The sequence below is a fragment of the Acanthaster planci genome, linkage group LG01 (genome assembly GCF_054643075.1).
Source record: "Acanthaster planci isolate LZ-2023a linkage group LG01, COTS_SCS, whole genome shotgun sequence".
Lineage (NCBI taxonomy): Eukaryota > Metazoa > Echinodermata > Asteroidea > Valvatida > Acanthasteridae > Acanthaster > Acanthaster planci.
The window spans coordinates 9,869,862-9,889,768 of NC_141777.1; the positions used below are offsets into that span (position 1 = coordinate 9,869,862).

The following is a 19,907-nucleotide window of genomic DNA, read 5'->3' on the forward strand; positions in this document are numbered from 1 at the left end:
TACTGAAAAAGGGGCCTTGCTACATGTGCCTCCAACACCAATGCCTTCCCCACAATATCCAACAATGTGATTATTTCAGTGAAAAACTAATTTGAAACCCGGGGTGACAAACTGGATGGAATTGCCTAGAATCACATATTAACATGTGTGACTCTGAACAATGAATCAAGGGCACTATTCTAGGGATGAAAAATAAAGGATACTCAACATGAATCAAATGTGACTAGCTCGCAAATGACTTACCGTACTCACTGCCGTACATGTATGCGCAGCCAAAGGTGTATGACTCGAGGCTGGTTCATACTCGCTGCCTTTGCACACACGCAGCTTGTAATGTGAACGCCGCATTTGATGTTCATACTTTCATGTTTTGTCAAAGTCTCAGCTGCATGTGCATATCTGACAAAAGTTAAACATTTTTAATTTGTCCGAATACGCATACATTTGGTGCATACGCACTATCCATTTTTTTCAAAAACTGCATGCAAGGGTGCGCATTTCCATTATGCAGTGCGCTTTCATTCACGCACTGCAGACACCTCAACACAGACCTTTGCGCTGTGTACACAGAGAATACGCAACGAGTATGAACCGGCCTCCAATGGATTTTTCCCACAGAGCAATACAAAAAAAACTTTTTTCAGCATTCTGAGCATTGACATGTATTTCTTATGGACTGATGAGCTCGGCAAAAACTCAATGTGCTTCTATGGGCGTTCAATGATCCAAGGGTTTTATACAAATCGAGCCTCCAATGAAGTTTATTCAAATATTTTTAATTTCATCCCCATGGGACATCAATCACGCAAACATGCACTCTTCTTCCAGCTGAGGGACCTTCGGCATTCACGACAAAGCACTCGCAAACACTCCTGAGTATCATAGAGCGATAGCATGGACTGGCTTTGATTAAATTAGCTGCTAATAACGGGATGGGGGGGGGCCTTAAGGGTGCAGGGTGGGGGGACCTTACTCATCAGCCATCCTTCATTATTTAGATTCATATCAGAGACCGATGACTTCAGAATCGTCTGGGGAAATCAGATTTTTACAAGGCCAGACTCAAGTGTGCACAGACTGAGGTTTCAGGCTGACAAACAAATCATGAGATGCTTACGTGTGGTGCATACATACATGTGCCAGTAGGAACGTTATTGGAATCATTGGAAAGTGTTAATAAAACGTCACCTAAATAAAACAACAGACCTGCATGTACATGTATGTTAAGTTGTAAACAACAACTTGCCAGCCCAAACATCCTCAAAAATCCAGAACGTGGTTTTGGCACGATTCGCAACCTTGGATTCCAAGCTGAGAGGCCTGAAAATGTTTATTTACTTTTCTACGTACATGTACTTTTTGTCATACAGGTTCACTGAGTGGTCTTGGACGTTGAAAAATTTATCACTGCAGCTGGAAGTTACACATGACTCGGTGAAATCCAAAATATAGCAGCTTTGTACATTCTACTTAGAGGCACGTTATCTCTAGCCAAAGACAACTAAATTTGGATGAGGCCTAACCATGCAACATGTACATGTACCATTGAAAGGATTTCAAGCTGGTTCATACTTCAGATGAGCTTGAAATGAACAAGGGAAATTGGACATCATGAAACTTTTGATGTGAAATTCGTTTGAGCTATACATGCGTTCATCTTCTGCAAAGTCGCGGTAGGAGTATTTAATCTGGCATTCACAACAGAGCCTGAAAGTAAAATGTCATAGAGCAAGCTTCAGGAACCGTCACAAGGTCCGCCTATGGGGATTTTACGTGGGCCATCTTATCACATCCGATAATTTTTGGGAAGAATGATTTCAAACTGAAACCACTCCAAGAAACACTCATGTTGGAATATTCCCTCTGTCCTCCTCAAGTAATATTTAAGAAAAGTCACCTGGAGATGGGTAAAAAACAAATTTCATCAACGACCTTTCACTTCCGGCAGTATCTTTCCTACATGTAGGTCTCCCTGTTCATGCATGTTTGTTTTCGTTCCCCGTGCTTACGTGGAAACAAGATTGTACAATGTTGCAAAGATTTACCTACATCTGCATTATACCTGTAGTCGATGGGTTTCAGATTCCATTGAGTTGACATGATGCAGTTCTTGTCGGCAAAGTTTAGATTATAAATACGTCAGAATCTTTCCTAAAGGATGTTATTGCTTTAACTTTATCTCCCTATTGTTTGGCATTGCGTTGTGATTGGCTGCCAATGAAACATCAATATTCATACATGTGTCAGTGGGACTCAATACAGCTGTGCCTGCGTGAGTGAAAGTTGTGACTAATAATCTCCACTATAACTCGCGGTAGCACACATTTATGGCTTGACATTAAGGTTAGGTACGTTTTCCATTCCGCCGTTAGAGAGTTTCGTTACAACTGGCGCGGGCCAGGGCATGCAAAGTTACTGTGTCATGTATCATCGAGCAGGTTTTAAGTGCTCTATGTGCATTGTTTTGTACAAGCTTCAAACAAAGTTTGGACATTTACTTATCGAAATGTCAGTGCAACACAAATGAATAATTGTCTGAAGAGGCTCTGACTTGGATACAATCTTTGACAAGACCGATCCTCAAGTTACATGTATGAATCCGCAAAAAAAAGAAGAAGATGAAATACAACGTAGACCATCAAAATCACTTTTGAATTTAAACAAAAAAATTCCCCACCCTTAAATATTTGACCCAAAACTTTAGAAGAAAAAAAAGATACTACCCACCTGTTTTTTTTCAGTTAATGTAATCAAGGTACATGTAATAGGAAGCACAACTATTATTTTCTTTGGCCTGAAGTTGTTTAACCCTAACACTCCTCAATCCTTCACCTGTTGGAGGACTGAGGAGTGTTAAGGTTAATTATTTTTCTAGAACATGTATGACGTACATGTATGGAAGCTACTTGCTTCCGTAAACTGACAAATTCAGCTGTCTAGGGAGCAAGTACTTTACTTGCTCCTGTGATGATTAGCCCAATTTCGACCCCTGCATGGACAGTATCAATAAGTACACTGTACATGTTTACATGTACATGTAGAGACTTACATGCACAATGTACTGTACATGTACGTTTCTGTGCAAGTATGTACTGAGTGGAAAGACTACTTAATTGCCCTTAATTGTGAGAGAGTATGCGTGTTTCCTAGTGAGCATTTCACCCCAATTCTTCTTTCATTAACTCTCTGAACATTGGTTCTGAAACTAAAAGGTGTTCAGTAATGAAAGGAAAAAAACACACAAAACAGTTATTGATGGGCATGATTGAGACAGCTCAACCATTTTGGCACGCTGCCGAGAGGCAAGCTTGAATAGAATGACCATTTGATTGCCACAGGACACCGGAAATTCAATAAAAAGCGAGGAAAGATACACAACACAGATAGGATTGCATGACTTGATCATGCCAACACAGTCTCTGAGGCACTTTAAATCTTGCTGCAGAGCAATTGCGAGTACATGTACACGTAGGAACTCCACACTTCATGTACATGTATGCATCGGCATGTAGATACACAATACGTGTCCTAATAACACTTTCACTGTTACATGGAAAAACGAGCAACATACCGGTAAGCTACATGTACATGTACAGTACATACCGGTACATGTACATGTATGCACTATTTGATGGCCTTAATTAACACTACAGACAGTCCTGTTTCTAATTATATACATGTGCGGCATTGCGTATGTACATGTATAAGTTTTGCCTGCACAGTGCATGGCACATGCATGCGCTGATAAACATTGTAGGCTAATGCGTGTACATGTACATGTCCAATGGAGCACTGAATCCTTATTGTGTGCATATGTTGTACATGTGTACATGGTAGAATTCCTTCCTTTCTTCATTTTTCTCCCAATTTTAGTCCGCAGTAACTTAATACAATACACCCAAGGAAGGATTATGACCTTGCACACTTTGTAGGGCTGTGTAAATATACATATGTACATTGTACCACATGTACATGTACATTGTAGATGTCCATTGTGGGTATGCATACATGTACACCAAGCAGTTCTGGCATCACCAAACTCTTTTAATTGTGAAGTACACTGCACTACACAAGTAGCCCTCCTTCAACTGAGATAGGGTACAGTAGGCCTACATAGTGCTTGTACCGGATGTACATGTATACGTATACATGTACATGTACATTCATGTGCTTAGCATGCAGATGGTTAATTGTACTGGTACATGTAGATGAGTACAGTGTGCATGTAAACATCACATTCAATACTTTAACCAGTAACTGCACCATTGGTACATGTACTGGTACATGCACATGTCCCACACCATTATGATTACAAGTTCAGTATGTACATTTTAGCGGTACAAGTACATGTGCATGTGTATACTTTAGGCCGTGCATAATCATGGGTTCTCGGTGATAAGACCCTGACAGAAATTAATTTATGAATTATGACGATCACTGTTGACTGAGAAGTTGACCAAACTTGTCCATCTTACCCCCCCCGGTACCTATGTTAATGCAAAATCATGACAAATGCATACCAAATCCTGTACACAAAGGAGGCTCCCAATGATAGTGATACTAATTATTTAGCCATGAAATAAATTGAATAACAACTACATTTCTTTAAGTACATGTATGACATGTACATTCAGGAAATGAAAATACACAGAGTAGTGCAGAAAGCTACTGTACATGGACATGTACCAACGACTGCACAGAATAGAACGCATGCAGCACACTGATCTTTATTCTCCTATTTGTATACATGTAAGAAATGTGACACGCTGCACATGTACATGTACGCCAATAAAGTTGTTTCTTCTTCAAAGAAGGTGTGCAGGACCACCTAACACCACTACAAAGCATACCATTTAAAAGCTTTCAGATGGTTAAAAAAGTGAATGACCTTTGGGTTTTTCTTTCTTTCTTGCTTCTCTTGCTGTGTATACGTATTCCCTTCTTCACGAAATAAATAAACACAAGAAATGTCATTACCGTACGCATGTACTGGTAAGGTGCATGAAGTTACGGTACGTACATACCTCACAACTACTGTAGACCGTGCTTCTCACCGGTACCCAGTGCAGGTACATGTATACTGTAAAAGTGCATCTGAACATCATGTACAAAGTACATGTATAGTGCATGTTTGTATATCAACAGAACTGCAAGAGTGCACAGGTGTGGGGAGTTACTAAAGGGTGAAATACATGTACTAGTGAGGCGATGTATCTGTGAGGATGCTCGCGGCATGCATGGTTCGCCATGTGGCTCCTTTGAAAGTAGCCTTCCGGGCAGCTTGTCTGACTGCTTTTCAATTAGGACGACGGTCTAGGGTTTGCGGCATTCCCGCAGTATATTTTCTCCGTCATCAGGACATGCAACTGTGCGGTACATGGGCAAATGCTCCTCTGTGCAAGCACTGTCCACAGGATCGACTAACAGCTGTTGTTTGGAGCGGAAGTGCTGACCCATTTGAGGAAAATTTCAAGAACGGTCAGCTTGTTATATTTGTTGTCTAGGAATACGGTGCAGTATCTGGATATTTACATGCAAATGTAGGCCTTTTCTTGGAATCTCAGCTACACTGTCAGGTAAATGTCATTTGGTGCTTACCGTCTACTGGTAAAAATTTTCTATGCATACATACGCATGTACATGTAGCTGGGTGTGGACGCCCATACTTGTATGTACATGTAATGCGGTGGGTTTCTATGAAAAAAGAAACAAATGATCTAAAATTTAATAAAATGATCACAAACCATACATGCAGTTATGGTTTAGAAATTGCAACACTTGAACCTATTTCAAAAACAAAATATCTAAACATGCATGTGTACCAGTGTGTTCTAAATATGTACACGTACTTTGTGTCCACGTACATGTATATGTACTGTATGAACATGTTCATGTACATGTACCAGTACATATGCACATTATATGGAAGATATTGAAACAGGGCATACCACAGACTATTGCTTTCATGTTTTCCAAGACAGGATTATTGTCTTTTAGAAAAACATTTTGCTGGGATCCCTGCAGAGACCAAACTTTTACAGTATTGTCTCAGATAGAGTATCAGTACATGGACATGTACTCTCTACATGCAGCTAGTCATTTTAGCATCATGTGACCTCATGAGGTCAACAGGTTGATTTGGGTTCAGTGTGGGGGGTCAGGTTATACAGGGGACAATCCACTGGAATGTACATGTACATGTGCAGTATAGTAAGCCCCACCACAGTGTGTATGGCCTAGCCTAAATTCCCCAATAACCCATGCAGTAAGGTTAATTCTACACCATCATAAACTGAGTTGAGTATTGCCAACAGATGGCTTCAGGTAAAATGGATATGTTTAGAGCATGCAAGGTCACCAGATTGGCAGATTCTTAAAAACAATGACATGACCTCTGGAAAGATCAGAGTTATAACCACAGACTGGCCAAAGTTTATATTGCTGGAAATTAAGTATATGCTGCCATGGAGTTGCCTTGGCAACCGGTCCCAAAGTTCCCAGGCATGCCAGTAAATGAGTTGTTACATTCACATGCTGGCTGGGCCAACTCAATGGCCTATGCCTTGTGCTATTCTCAAACCACACTGCTGTGCTCAGATTGTGAAATGTTAAATTTGCCGAGCCTACAAATGGCATGGAACCAAAAGTTCACCATTTCCCAACAACTGTATTGTTTTGGCAAAATATTTTGAATATTTTGACTTTTGGAAAAGGCATACTGGAAAAGGGGAGATACAAGTACATCATGTGTTGCCTTTTCCAACAGGCATACGTGTAAGTTGTCCGATACCCGGTGCATTTAACATGTACATGTAGCAGCCAACTTTTGACGTACAATATCTAGCCAAATGTCACATACACTGATTAACAGGAGTCATTTGAACAGTACTTGCACAATATTTGTTACCGTAAATTCAAGTTTTCAACACCCAGGGACACGCCCATGGAGTGATATTTGCTAATACAGTCTGCCTCCGCGCCCTTCTCAGACAATTTTAAGTAAAACAAGAGGAGAATTAGCATGTTTATACTTCAACTGGGAGGTGGGCTGCTGAATGTCAGATGTTTGATCTATCATCCATGCCTGCCTACATGGTTTTCTACAGCAAAATAAGTAAGTACACTTAAGTTGTGATGATGACTCAATGGGGGCCAAGTTTATAGGTGGGAAACACTCAGGAAGAACAAGTGGAACACGGTTTGTACATGTACCAACCTTGACGCTGAAGTTACAGGAGCCGGCCCGGACAAGCTTCTCATCCTGCTGCCACTGGTGGGGCTTGCTGGCAGCAGGCACATGGGCGTGCTCCTTGCGACGGAAGCTACTCCGCAGCTTCTTCATGCTGAGGGAGCGTCGCAGGCGACTGTTGCGCTTGGGGGACTGGGCACTTGACGAGGAGGAGGGGTGAGCTTCGGCTGCGGCGCCGGGCGGTCCTGTGTCAGGTGGAGGGTTCCTGTTGTACTTGTGACGACCGTGGGAGGGGCCAAAGAAGAATGACCTGCCAGGTGGTAGGGAAGGAGAGGATAGTGTCAGAATGAGTCCAGATTTTGTGGCACCTCTTCAGTCACTCTGACCACATCAAGCATTAGGCAGTAGCAGCACTGAAGATTTCTGAGAGAGTCTTTCTGTGACTAAACTCTTTTTCCGAGTTTCAACATTCAAAACTGTGCATGCTTTCCTAGACGACTGAGGGCGCTATTGCTGTGATGTCATGCAGGGAACACATGGTTCAGACCACAGACATGAATATGTTCAAATAATTGTAACTCAAAATTTGATCACTGAAAATGTTCCTTAGAAAGGGCTGCCCGCCTGCTTATTGCTATGTACATGTAATTTTGGCCGGCAAAATCTTTACAACTTCAGCCTTATTTGCGCACAAAGCAATGTAACATCAGACTTTTCTTCCCTGATGACATGACAGTTTGCTCATGAATACCATTAGCATTAATTATTGAAACCAAAAGGCCCTTTAACCCTAACAGTCCCTACTTAGTAGTAGAATATAGTACTCAGCCCTGTCACTTGTAAGCGGACATGACATTATTATTCTCTGAAGCCATAAGATACAATAGAGAAGACAATGTACCATACAGTGCTGTGGCACTATGAATGCATGGTTTCATTGTTCGTACGAGTAACAATGGAATAAACCTAGCCAGAATTAGTAATTTGTAGCGCTAGGTCCTTCAAGGCTCAGAGTGTTACGTAGTATTTTGTAGTACTGAGTACTGTAAGCCAAACAATACCCGGTACTGTTAGGGTTAAAAGAGTAAAACAAATGGGGAATTTAAGTCAACTGAGACAAAAAGATGCATTTCGAGGGTCTGTATAACAGTGGACTGGTGGAGATTTTCTTCCCGTGTAAAATTTCAAATATACTGGTACCGGTACATTTTACAAGTCTATGATTATGGAACTCATGCCATGATAAAGATATCTAACACAGAAGATTTGTCATACATGCCGGTATAAATGAGTACATGTATGTAAGTACAACACATCACATCTTTCCCAATCTTTTCTTTCTGTCCCTCAATCAATTTTCAGGTGCCAGGTGCAAATATTTCCAAGTGATTACTGGTACATCTTATCTCAACATGTGCATGTAATGTACCGGTATGACGGGTACTCCCAACTTGAACATTTTCGTTAAAATGTGCACAAAGTCGCAGTGGTTGTCTGCCATGTGGTACAAATTGCGTTTCAAGTGCTAGTCACACCGGTACATGTATCTCTCGCCACTGAGGTAGTCCGTGAGCAAGGACACCATAATCCTACATGTACCAGTACATGTACAATGATTACCACTGAACCAATGTGTTTGGCTAAAAAGTACAGGCCTTTAAATTCTCAGTCCGTTCACTGCATCAAGCATTAAGTACTTCACATGGAATGTATGTAACATGTACTATTACTGGTAACTGCCCTCAATTAACAAATCATTTAAACATACATTAGTTTTTAAATTCAGGTTAATTCTATGGTAGGTGATGCATGCAGATGTTTTTAAACAAAGTTAGGATCAAAAGGGAATGTTAGTTACCTCAGATAGTACCATGTCAAAAGAATTTTTTGAATTCTTGAACAAAATATTTTGTGTAACAACATCTACATGTACTTGTAGCTCAGCCTGTTGAATTACAATGAGGCAATTTTTACCATTTTTCCTCTCGGGAAAGGTCAAAAGGATGTGCAGACTAGAAATATTGTTGAAAAAAGCAAACTGTGATTTAGTAGAGATCTGTACTTCTCGTTGGGGTCTGCCGAATCTTTTTGTGGTGACAGTTGAATGGTATTCCATCCATCAATTTTGGCGTGTTTGTGAAACATTCCCTACAGCTCATCCAGGGCATTAACCACACCTATTAATCGCATATGGTAAATAAATCACGTACATGAACATGGACACGACCGTCATACCAGTTAACCATTATACTGTGTACTCAATTACACTGTACTATATGTACAATGTTGCACACTGTATGCTCAAATCAAAATGGAACAGGCAAATCGAAAACATCAAATTTTACAAAAAGTGAACTTCTACATCCTACTTAACAATAAAAAAACTACACTGGCAAATTGTTATTCTCCATTTGCAAAGAAACTATCCTGTAATCGTGGAGCTAAACAGTCATGCAAACACAAAGTTATAAACCTGGACATCCTGAACTAAATTGTGTGTTCAATGTCTCCACGGTTATTCCCACCCCAACCATTAGTCCAACCATTACAGAATGCTGGAAGTTCGTTATTTACCTTGGAACTGTGCAAGTAAGCCACTTTGACGAAGTTAATCACGTGGAGGGTTTTCAATTTTAACGGAAACATGAAAAAAAAATTAGTCAGAGGAGGACTACAACAGAACTTCAATGCAAAAGATTCGTAAAGAGAAAAAGTACATGTAGATGTGCCAGTACGTAGGAATTGTGGACTGATTCAACTCATATGTTCATTTTCACGTACATGTACATGCCCGTTTAAAGTTCACTTAGACACTGTACATGTATGTACCGGTACACTGAGCTGGCACATGTACAGACCTGTATAGAATTAATGGTAATAATTACTCAAGAGTTAGTTGTTTAGTCACATCTTCAAAATCCAAACATGCTTAAACTGCATTGAGGAAAGCTGGAAACCTAATTTTGCAATTAATTAATTAATTAATTAAAGGTTAACAGAGAAGATGACTGATGATAGATGTAGTCTGTTGCATACATTTAATTTGAGATTGTTAACATGCTGTTGCAAAGCCCTGGGTTGGGCAACGATGGATACTAAGGTCGGAGCAGTTCTTTGGATACGTCATTGCTCTTGAAGACGGGGAAGGAGATGCTCTGAGTTGTAATCGCTATCTCTAATCCTTGAAACTGCGAGGAGGTTTGGGAAGGACTGTGCAAAGTTGAGCCCATGGCCTTCACGTTGGGCTTGTTTAATAGTCCATGAAGTTTGAAGTAGTAATTGTACAAAGAAAATGTGACAGGTTTCCCACAGAAAAAAAGTAGATAGCAAAATTCCGTGGCACTTTAATGACTTTCATGGATTAAAATATGACAATTTCCACGGATAAAAACTGATTGGTATTGTGAACCGGAAAACTGCCAAAGCCACTTCTATGGACTGACAAGGATATAGCCTGTAAACATCACTATTCCATTATCGCATCACAAGTGGCCCATCAAAAATAACCCTTGCACAATTTTTTTTCCATGACTTTTCTTCTGACAGAAGGATTCCAGGACACCCTACTCTCCCCAATATTCCACAACAACTTTTTTTCCAGGATTTCCCATGACCACAGGAACCCTGTACATACTGAGAGCCAATATTTATTAACTGGTAACAGTCAAGTGTACTGAACCAGCACCCCAAGATCAAGTACATAAGATGCTTATGGTGGCAGAGTGGCAGACTCACCCTGTCTTTCTTACAGCTGATTGCATAAAGTACCATTCCACAACTCATACATACATGGAAGGTGCCTACTACATGTACCAATTAAACTTCATTGCATATCAGTAATAATCAGTCACGCAGTTCATTGCAATTTAAATTTGATCTGGCAATGGGAAATTATCTTCACTTTTTTTTTTCTCTTCCTGGGAATTCATTTCCATTTCACCAAATGTGAAAAAAATGTTTCCCTAAGTGGATGAAATTTTCAGAGTACATGTAGTTTCAAGATTTTCACAGATGTTCCCACCAGTGGGAAAAGACTCTTTAGAAGATTTGGACCGAGAAGACTTTCACAGACTTTTTCCGCAAGTGGGACAGAATTTTTATACAATTCTACGTAAGTGGGAGAAGATTTAAGTCTTTTTCACACAAACAGGAAAAGATTTTCAGTTTTCACAGATTTTTCTCACAAGGTAAAAAACATTTTTATGCCTTTTCACACAAGTGGGAAATTATTTTGTGCCTTGTGAAATGAGAGGGTGAATGTGAAAGTGGATTCCTCTCATAAAACCTCTCATCCCAATTCAAAGTGTTAAATTTCGATTGCACCATACTGCATGAATGTCTCCATTTGACACACAGACACAAAGTTTGTTAAAGATCCATACCAGAGTTATCATTATTATTGTAACAGTGTAAGCAGACCACTGGAACAAAGTACCAGTTGCAAATACCGCCAATCAGTGATGATGAGAATTTTCAAAAAAGTTAGTAGAGATTTTGTGCCTATATGATGATGATGGGGTCAGTACAGTAGTTACGCAATGTACATTACAGGTGTCATTCACCCAGTGATGAAATGTGCACAGAAGTAGTTGCCAATGTCTTCATGCGATGCTGTGACTGCGAGACCCAGCAGAGTACTCTAAATTACTGATACTGTACTTACTTGAGGCCCATGCTGGAATATTTTCAATGCAGACTTTTCCCGAGATCCTGTTGAGTTGGCAAGCCAATCAGATTAATCAGTGGACAAATTTCAAAATACACAAGGAAATACATGTAACTACAGTACTTGTCATGCTTGTAAAATACCATACTATTTCAGCCCAATCTACATGTACATGTACCGACTACCGGTATACACTACACATAACTTGCTACTGTTGTTGTAGGGCAGGTCTCCTCAGCTTATTTATCTCACATTACTAACTCCTGAGTTGACAATCACAAAACCTTCATGGGTTCACTGCATCCAAAAGTGTGTACAAGTACTGTACTCATAGTGGTGGACGGTGGTACTAGTACATGTACAAATTCTATGGTATGCAGCAGGTGCACACATTCCACAATGTGTGGGCTAGTCTGGAGAGCAGACTATACCACCATGTTCAAATGGGGGTGAGTTACTCCTATCACCTGAAGGAACTGACCTCTATCAACAGTGAACATATTCAGTTGCTTACAAAAATTCCCTGTATAACCACAATGGTACATCCCTATTGTTTACAACATTCAGTGTACTATTGGAATATTGAGACTCTGGAAATGAAGAGAACGTTTTATTCCCCCCCTCGGGAACTGACAAATGTAGGGACCCCCACAACAAACAACTGAAAGTAAATCCCTCCTCAATGGGGGGTCAACATGTGTCTCAGTACTCAAGTGATGGCTCACCAGAGAGCCTCTAACTGACAGACAATAATCACAGAGGCCCAACTGCACAACAGATAAGTGTGCATATTCACCCATTGAGTCACTAAACTTGACCTTCTTGGGGGGAGGAAACATTTCCCAGAGGATACTTTGCTGTAATATAGGGATTTGTGATAAAGTAATAAAAAGCTACTCTTGTACATGTACTTCCTGCCAAACTGCGTGAGCTTTTGAATGCCACACAGAATGAACAGTTTGGCAATCTAAAACTTTACAATGTGACAGACTTGCACACTGTCCCTAGCAATGTGAAATACGCTAGCCACACCGTTAGGGTGAACAACACAGTCGCAGTAAAACAAATTGCCACTGAATCCTTGCCAACCAAGCTTTCACATTACTTGATGTATACAAGGAAGTGAATATATAAATTTGTTGTACAGATGAGCATCATATCAGTAGGCCCTAAATCTGTTCCCTCCAAGGCAAGTTGTTTCTAGACTTGTCATTATCAAAGAACAAATTCTGGCTACCTCGACATGTAATTCAAGACAGAAATTTTGAAGTAACACGTACCGTACTTTCAAGTTATACTGACATTTGCATATAAACTACAGGTATTTGAAAAATGTGAAAAAAAGAAAAGACTGAAGAATGACTCTCAAAATCCTGATCCAAGGCACCGGCACATGTAACTCTGTAACAGACATACATGTAAATAATTATTTAGTCATATTTAAAGTACAGATTGCTAAGCAGGTATATTTATGTTGCAAAGTAACCTACATGTAACACATGACGAAATATGGATTTTAACGATGCGATGAGTACACATGTGTACACTTTGATACAATGTACATGTATCTTAAAAACTTGAATTTAAGTAAATAACATATTGTGTACATAAACATACTGGTACATGTATCAATGATCAGTCGACACCCCCTACCCCTGAAAAAATTTTCTGCAATCGTGTTAAAAACCTGCGAATGTTTCAATGACAGTATAGCTGGGATCTCAAACTTTGATTTACCGGCTGATTTATTACAACTACCGATAGCACCGACCTGTGGCCTGTCTGGACCGTTTTAGAGGAAATGTCAACGATAGTGTGCATATCATGATCTGCAATAGGCCACTCTAACTGAATGTGCCGTGATACAAAGTAAAACCGTCCACAGTTGCAATTCCGATAACAATGCACTGTGTGGGCTTCCGTGCACTTTGTGACTTTCATATGAAAAGGTTTGCCGAATGCTTCATTTTGTGCAAGCCTTTGCTTCCTGTTGGGCTTTTGAAAGAAAAGGAGAAAACAAAAAAATTTTTGACTATAGAAAAAGAGAGCACTGTGGGTGGTTTTTAGGCTTGGGGCTAGTGAATCTACGATGTTTTTGCGGTGCAGAAATTATCCATGTACAAGCATGCCCCTTTTACACCTCTTTTTAAGATTTTTTCAAAACGTTTTTTTAAAGTCGATAACAACTGCATGAAACCTTTTCTGGACCCGGTACATGTATTACGTGTAATTTGCAAGCGGTAGATGCAGGTGATTTGGCTGTGAGTGAATGCTAAAACTTTGATTTTTCTTTAACTCATTGCCTGGATTGGGCAGGTTTTCGAAAATGAACAACCACAAATTGCACTCTCCTTCCAGCAGGAACAAAAGAGGGCGTGTTTTGAAATGAAACTGACTGTCGCTTGCTACGCACTAACCGCACACTAGGTAGGTATGCAAGTTTATGCGCATTTGACGCGGAGCACACTGAGAACGCGCAACGAATTTTGTCTGGAATATACAGCCTTCACGCGCACGCCAAACGCGTGCAAGAACCCAGTTGGAAACTTAGTACCATCTGTCTTTCTTGCGCCGGTGAGGGCGCACTTCAGCTCAAGCCGAATGAGATAAAAGACCCCAGTTATGGGGGCAAGTACATACATACAGGTACATACATACATACATGTGCATGTACACGTACTGCCACATTCACAGTGGCTTACCTGGTGGTTTTGACTCTTTCTTAACATGTTAGTCAACGCGGAGGTTGACTTGAAACCGTAGACTGAATTTTCTCTTGATATACAAAATCAAGGTAAATTTCAATGTCAAAACCAACAGGTACATTTTGACTGCAAAAAGGGCACCGGCAGCCACGCCTCCCCAAAAGATTGCATGTCTACATAGTTACATGTCCTTTCTCTGCCCCCCAAAAATATACAGAAAGGCCCCCAAATGTAACCTCCCCCGAAAGGCCATGAAAGATTACACGAAAAAAATGCCCAAATTGGCTCAGTCCCAAAAAACAAGTCTGACCCCCTCTCCCTCCTAACATGTATAGTCCTAGATCCGCCTTTGGGGTGAACACTGCTGATGTGACAGGGCCCCTTTAACCATGTTTTGTGTCATAAAATCCTGGCAGTGTGTGACCGCATAATTAAACACAAGACATGTTGCACAGACCATGTAACCCATCATGAGTGTGTTTGTTCACTGGACTTGATTACACTTCATGCATGCACATATGTATACACGGTTCCTGACAGGCTACTTATGTGTACATGTAGGGTACATGTACATGTACAAAAATGTATGTACAGCATACTGGCAGTGCACTGTGTTGATGGGGACACTGCAACCCCACACTCTGAGACAATGGAAACTGGTTGCTAGAGAATGCAGGGTTCATTGCCTACATGTACACTGTACATGTACTTGGAAGGGTTGTAAGCCTGCACCAGCTGACCTTGACAGGTTTCATGTACTGTAAAGCGCTGCATATTGTTGGGCGTGGGAACAAAATGACAAAAAGATGGAAGGGGTCTCTGACCACTTAAAAAAAATGTACATGTTGTTAAAATACATGTACCATACATCAAATGTAATGGAGGCCTCACAGTTTTATACATTCAAGAGGGGAGTGGCTTGGTGGGCTTAAACTGGTGGGACATGGGGGGTAATTGTATGCAATTCTGCTGATAAACATAGCTAGGAAAATGTATGTAAACACGCCAGGAAAACATTATTTTTAGAGTACTGCAGATTATCGCAAGATCCAATGTAGAGAAGGAAGGAGGCTACCAATACATGTACCATTGCTCCCCCCCTCCCACCACCGACAAAATGTCCCCAAGTACTCCCATCATTCGTTTGGCTGTAAACCCATGGACAGTTTCTTATTGTAAAAGTAATATATTTTTGTATTTTGTCATGGTGGATGGCTTTATAACATACAGGTGGGACTGTTCACAAGCATTCAAATCAAACTACATATATCTCCCGAATACGTAAAAATGTAGCAAAATTTATTGGAACTACATGTAGTAGTGATGCGTCTGAGCTGTGTGGATAAATTTCGCGCACTGAGTTGTGGGTAAGTACCGCGCAATCTCGCAGAATCTCGTCAAAACGGAAGTTAGCGAGGTGGAATCACGTCACAGAATGCAAACTTCAGCTTGCCGTTCATGTCCATGTACAATGCCTTTTGAAGCCTTTGAAGTGTAAAAAATACCAGCACTCAGACAGATCTACAAAGTGTCACTGAATTTGTCTACTGATCTTACAGGCACACTGACTTACATGGATGACGTGTCATACATTTGAATGCAGACTACATTGTAGCCTTTTCTCTTCTTTTCTGCCCAAATTTCAACAGAACACTTAGGAAAACCCGTTGTGTGGATGACATGCTCCAGCAAGAATGCAACATGAGTCAGGGTTTATTGATAATCGCAAGGTCAATATGATTGAATCACACTTGCTGGATATGTACATGTACTGTACCACCGCCCCTGCAGTGCAAAGACAGGCTTGAAACAATGATGAGATCAATAGGGTGTGTACGTTCAGTTACTGTGCGACCGTAGCGGAAAGACTCCACCCAAACCGACGGAGATTTATCTTGGGGCAAAGTCCACACGATCCAGTCTCCACATTCTTAAAGCAGAATGTTAAAATACACAAGGGGTACTTCATTTCATTTCGTACTTGAGGAAAAACTGAGTGGAATACTTTGAGAATGTCAGAAAAAAATGACCTTTGTGAAAAAACAAAGACACATTGATCTATTTTAACAGGGAAAATATTACCCATATATTTCAATATACTTCATGTACATGTAAGTAAGAACAAATTTTATGCAACATCTAATAAGCTCTCCTCAAAATTAATGCTTATGGGTAGACCAATGGAAATCTTACGACCAAAAATACAAACACAAACGTATACATGTACGTGTACTGGTACATGTGTGTATCTTTTCTGGGAAGGAAACTTCAGATTTTTAACTAGGCTTTCACCTACTTGTAGTTCTGACATTAGACTGAAAAGATTTTATGGTACAATTTTGTGAAAAGAAGGAATTTATGGTTACTGGAGCTGTAAAGCCTCAGTAAAGGGAAAGATCTCATTTTCAGGATCAATGAAACTGCTTGGTTTATAAACGTTGATTTCGTCCCCTCCCCCTTTTTTATACCCTATCAGCCATCCCAAATTTATTTTTGGTGACTTGAATTTTAACACATTTCAAATCATTGTGAACAAGAGTTCCATACCTTGTAAACTCTGTGGTTCAAACTACAGAACGGTCAGCCAGGAACTAAACTGGGAGTTGATGAGAGTGGATTGACATTTAACAACATTTTTGGACCTTTTGTTGTCTTAATTGCAGCTTTTAAAAGCTGTAGTGGAAGAAATGTTTGCTGTGGTACGGCATTCCAAAGTAAAAGTGCTCCCGGAAAAAAAAAAGACTGAATAATGAGTGTAGGCCTACATGTATGAGAGTAGACTTCAACCTGCTAATTGTGGGTTCTCCTGCATCTGGTAATAGTCTGGAACATCCAGACATCACTCAACAAACCCTATGAGACTGGTCTGAAAAATTATGTGCTTTTTAGGACATGGTACCGGACTCCCTTTCTGATGGCTAGTAAACCACTGCAAGGGAATATTAATGATATCTGTATAAATGGGTAATTCCAGAAATCAGGGGTCTAACAGTGTGACATTTTTGTGTCCCTGTTACATGTACATCTGATTTTTGTTATCTGACATGGAATTATCTCCGGAATTGATTTCAAACTACATGTATTATTATTTTTTTGGCAGGTAATTTGCATTAATTCATCACTCTTGGAAATTAGAAAATGTGTTCGGAACTGACAAAATCCTATGTAGGATGTGACAGGGACACCCAAAAAAAATGGAATTACCCATGTGGGACTCTTACCCTGAAGAATTCTACCGGTGCATGTGTTTTCTACGTACATGCACATGTAGGCCTAAATGTTTCAATAGAGGGTCTGCGTGGAGGGTAACAGGTCACTTCGGCACCTTGCCAACTTGGCACCTGCGAACTCGGCACCTACATGTACACGGACGAGTTGACACGTTGGCAAGGTGCCGGAGTGGCCGACATTAGCGTGGAGGCCCTCCCAGAGGATTTTTTGTTATTTAAATTTAATGACAATGAATGCACAAAAGGTTTCCTCGAACCTATCCTAGAGGAAGACAGAAATGCCCTCTAATGTGATGTCATACTCAGGCCCTCTATATTTTCACTGCTAAACTGGACTTTTGACGAGGACATTTTATCACTTTCTGATTGCTACGTCCATTTATGAAACTCTTAATACCATGAACAAGGTTCCTACACCTGAAGGACAATTAAATTCCATGACTTTTCCATTATGAAAATCCATGACCCAATAATGCAATTTCTTGCACTATTCAGCCTTTTAAGTTGCGAATATCTGAGAATAGAAATCACACACAGTATTTGAAAAATTCCATGACTTTTCCATGACTTCAATCATTTTTACAAAATTCCAGGACTTCGATCATTTTTACAAAATTGCATGACTTTTCCAGGCCGTGGTAACCCTGCATGAAGCTTAGTATTTTAAAGTAAAAACCAGCCTGTTTCATTCACCGGGATGCAATATTTAACCTACCTGCATGGAACAACCAGCCTGAGTCCAAAGAGGATTACAAAATTTCCTGCCTTTGCTACTGGTTAAGTAATGTTAAGTCTCTTCCAACCTCCATGGTCTATATAAATTACAAACACCACCCAACATGATCAATGTGCTGACTTCCTGCACATGCATGATGCAGTAGGCCCATCAAAATTTGTACAATTACGGTGATGACCGGTGGACCGTTCATTATATCAAGCCTACCACATGTACATAACTTCGTTTAGTGATGTACATGTACACTTACTAGGGGAGACTCCATTACACATGCCTGATGTTGCTGTATTGGCCTACATCACGTTCGCGAATAACGCGTTATTCGCTGACGTGAGGCCTACACTACAGCCTAACTGGCCTACAGGTACAGGTATGCCGGGCCCACGGTTTTTAGTATTTTAGTATAATTCACCGCTGCAGTAAATGCAAAACCTTTAGGCCTACCAACCTTTAAAAGCGTTATTCCTCACTGATCCGCAAGCCAGTAACTACGTATGTATTCCAGAATTGTTGTGTGAAGACAGCAACGAATGACGCGGACTCGTGAACTACATGTAGACTCGGCGTGCGTGTGCTCGACGATGACATCTGTACTTTTGGTAATCCTTAAAATATGTCGCTACCGTGCGTTTTGGAGCCCGCCACGTACGACGAAAAATTGCCAGTCAAAGCTCATGACGTAGCTCTTAGTTTCCCTGATAGTTGTATTTCCAAGCACCCTTTCAAAACTTAATGACTAATATCCTTTTCATGTCGATTGATTTCGTCAAGTCCATACCTTTTCAAGAAGTTTGTTTTTTTTTTCTCAAACTTGTCCACGAAGTTTACAATCACCTGCGCAAGTCATGGATTTTTATATATCCAAATGCATTTTGTGGGCGGTACAAAGGGCAACGATAGCACGTCATCCACACTGCGGCTGCCGTTGATATGATTCAAGTTTGTACTCACGCCATTGTAATGTCAATGATTGATTGATCAAACGGCTATCGTGAAAGCCGGATTGCTTGCTTTTTATCGGATGGACAAAGTTCAGGATTGGGCAAAAAAAATTCAAGTGACTGTACACCAACGAAATTAACGAGCCGTGCGGTTGGGGTTGAGGGGGTGGTGGAGGTAGGTCTATTGATTTTTGGGATTAGTGTTGCGGATGGTAGCCTACCTGATTTTTTTTGTGCGGAAGACAACATAATACACGTAGGCCTACATTTATTCACAGGGAAGGTCCAATTTAATCATTTCACTACGAGTGGATATTGAAACCATCAATTTTCCCCTCAAGATCCTTTTTTTCTCACATCAAGCACATCAAGTCCAAAGTCGCGTTTGCAGGTCTTCTTTTTTACTGCGGTTGAGCTGCAAGTCACTCTTTTTATTTCAA

General features: G+C 40.5%; 1 protein-coding gene across 1 annotated transcript; it reads right to left on the reverse strand.

Annotated features, from left to right (window-relative positions):
* Positions 1–6,840: 6,840 nt before the first annotated feature.
* LOC147800316 (uncharacterized) lies at positions 6,841–12,094 on the reverse strand. Its single transcript, XM_087142823.1, has 3 exons — positions 11,853–12,094; positions 7,207–7,499; positions 6,841–6,860 (listed from the first exon to the last, which is right to left on the reverse strand). The coding sequence occupies exons 1-3, from the start codon at positions 11,861–11,863 to the stop codon at positions 6,841–6,843; spliced, it is 324 nt and encodes a 107-aa protein (XP_086998949.1). The 5' UTR covers positions 11,864–12,094.
* Positions 12,095–19,907: the final 7,813 nt, after the last annotated feature.

What these genes read in the sequence shown, in the direction of transcription:
- LOC147800316 (XM_087142823.1), bottom strand. An exon ending in CAGCGTCAAGGTTGGTACAT is followed by an intron (nt 6,861 to 7,206) that starts GTACAAACCGTG and finishes CCTGTTAATCAG; the next exon opens with TGTATGTGACATTTGGCTAG.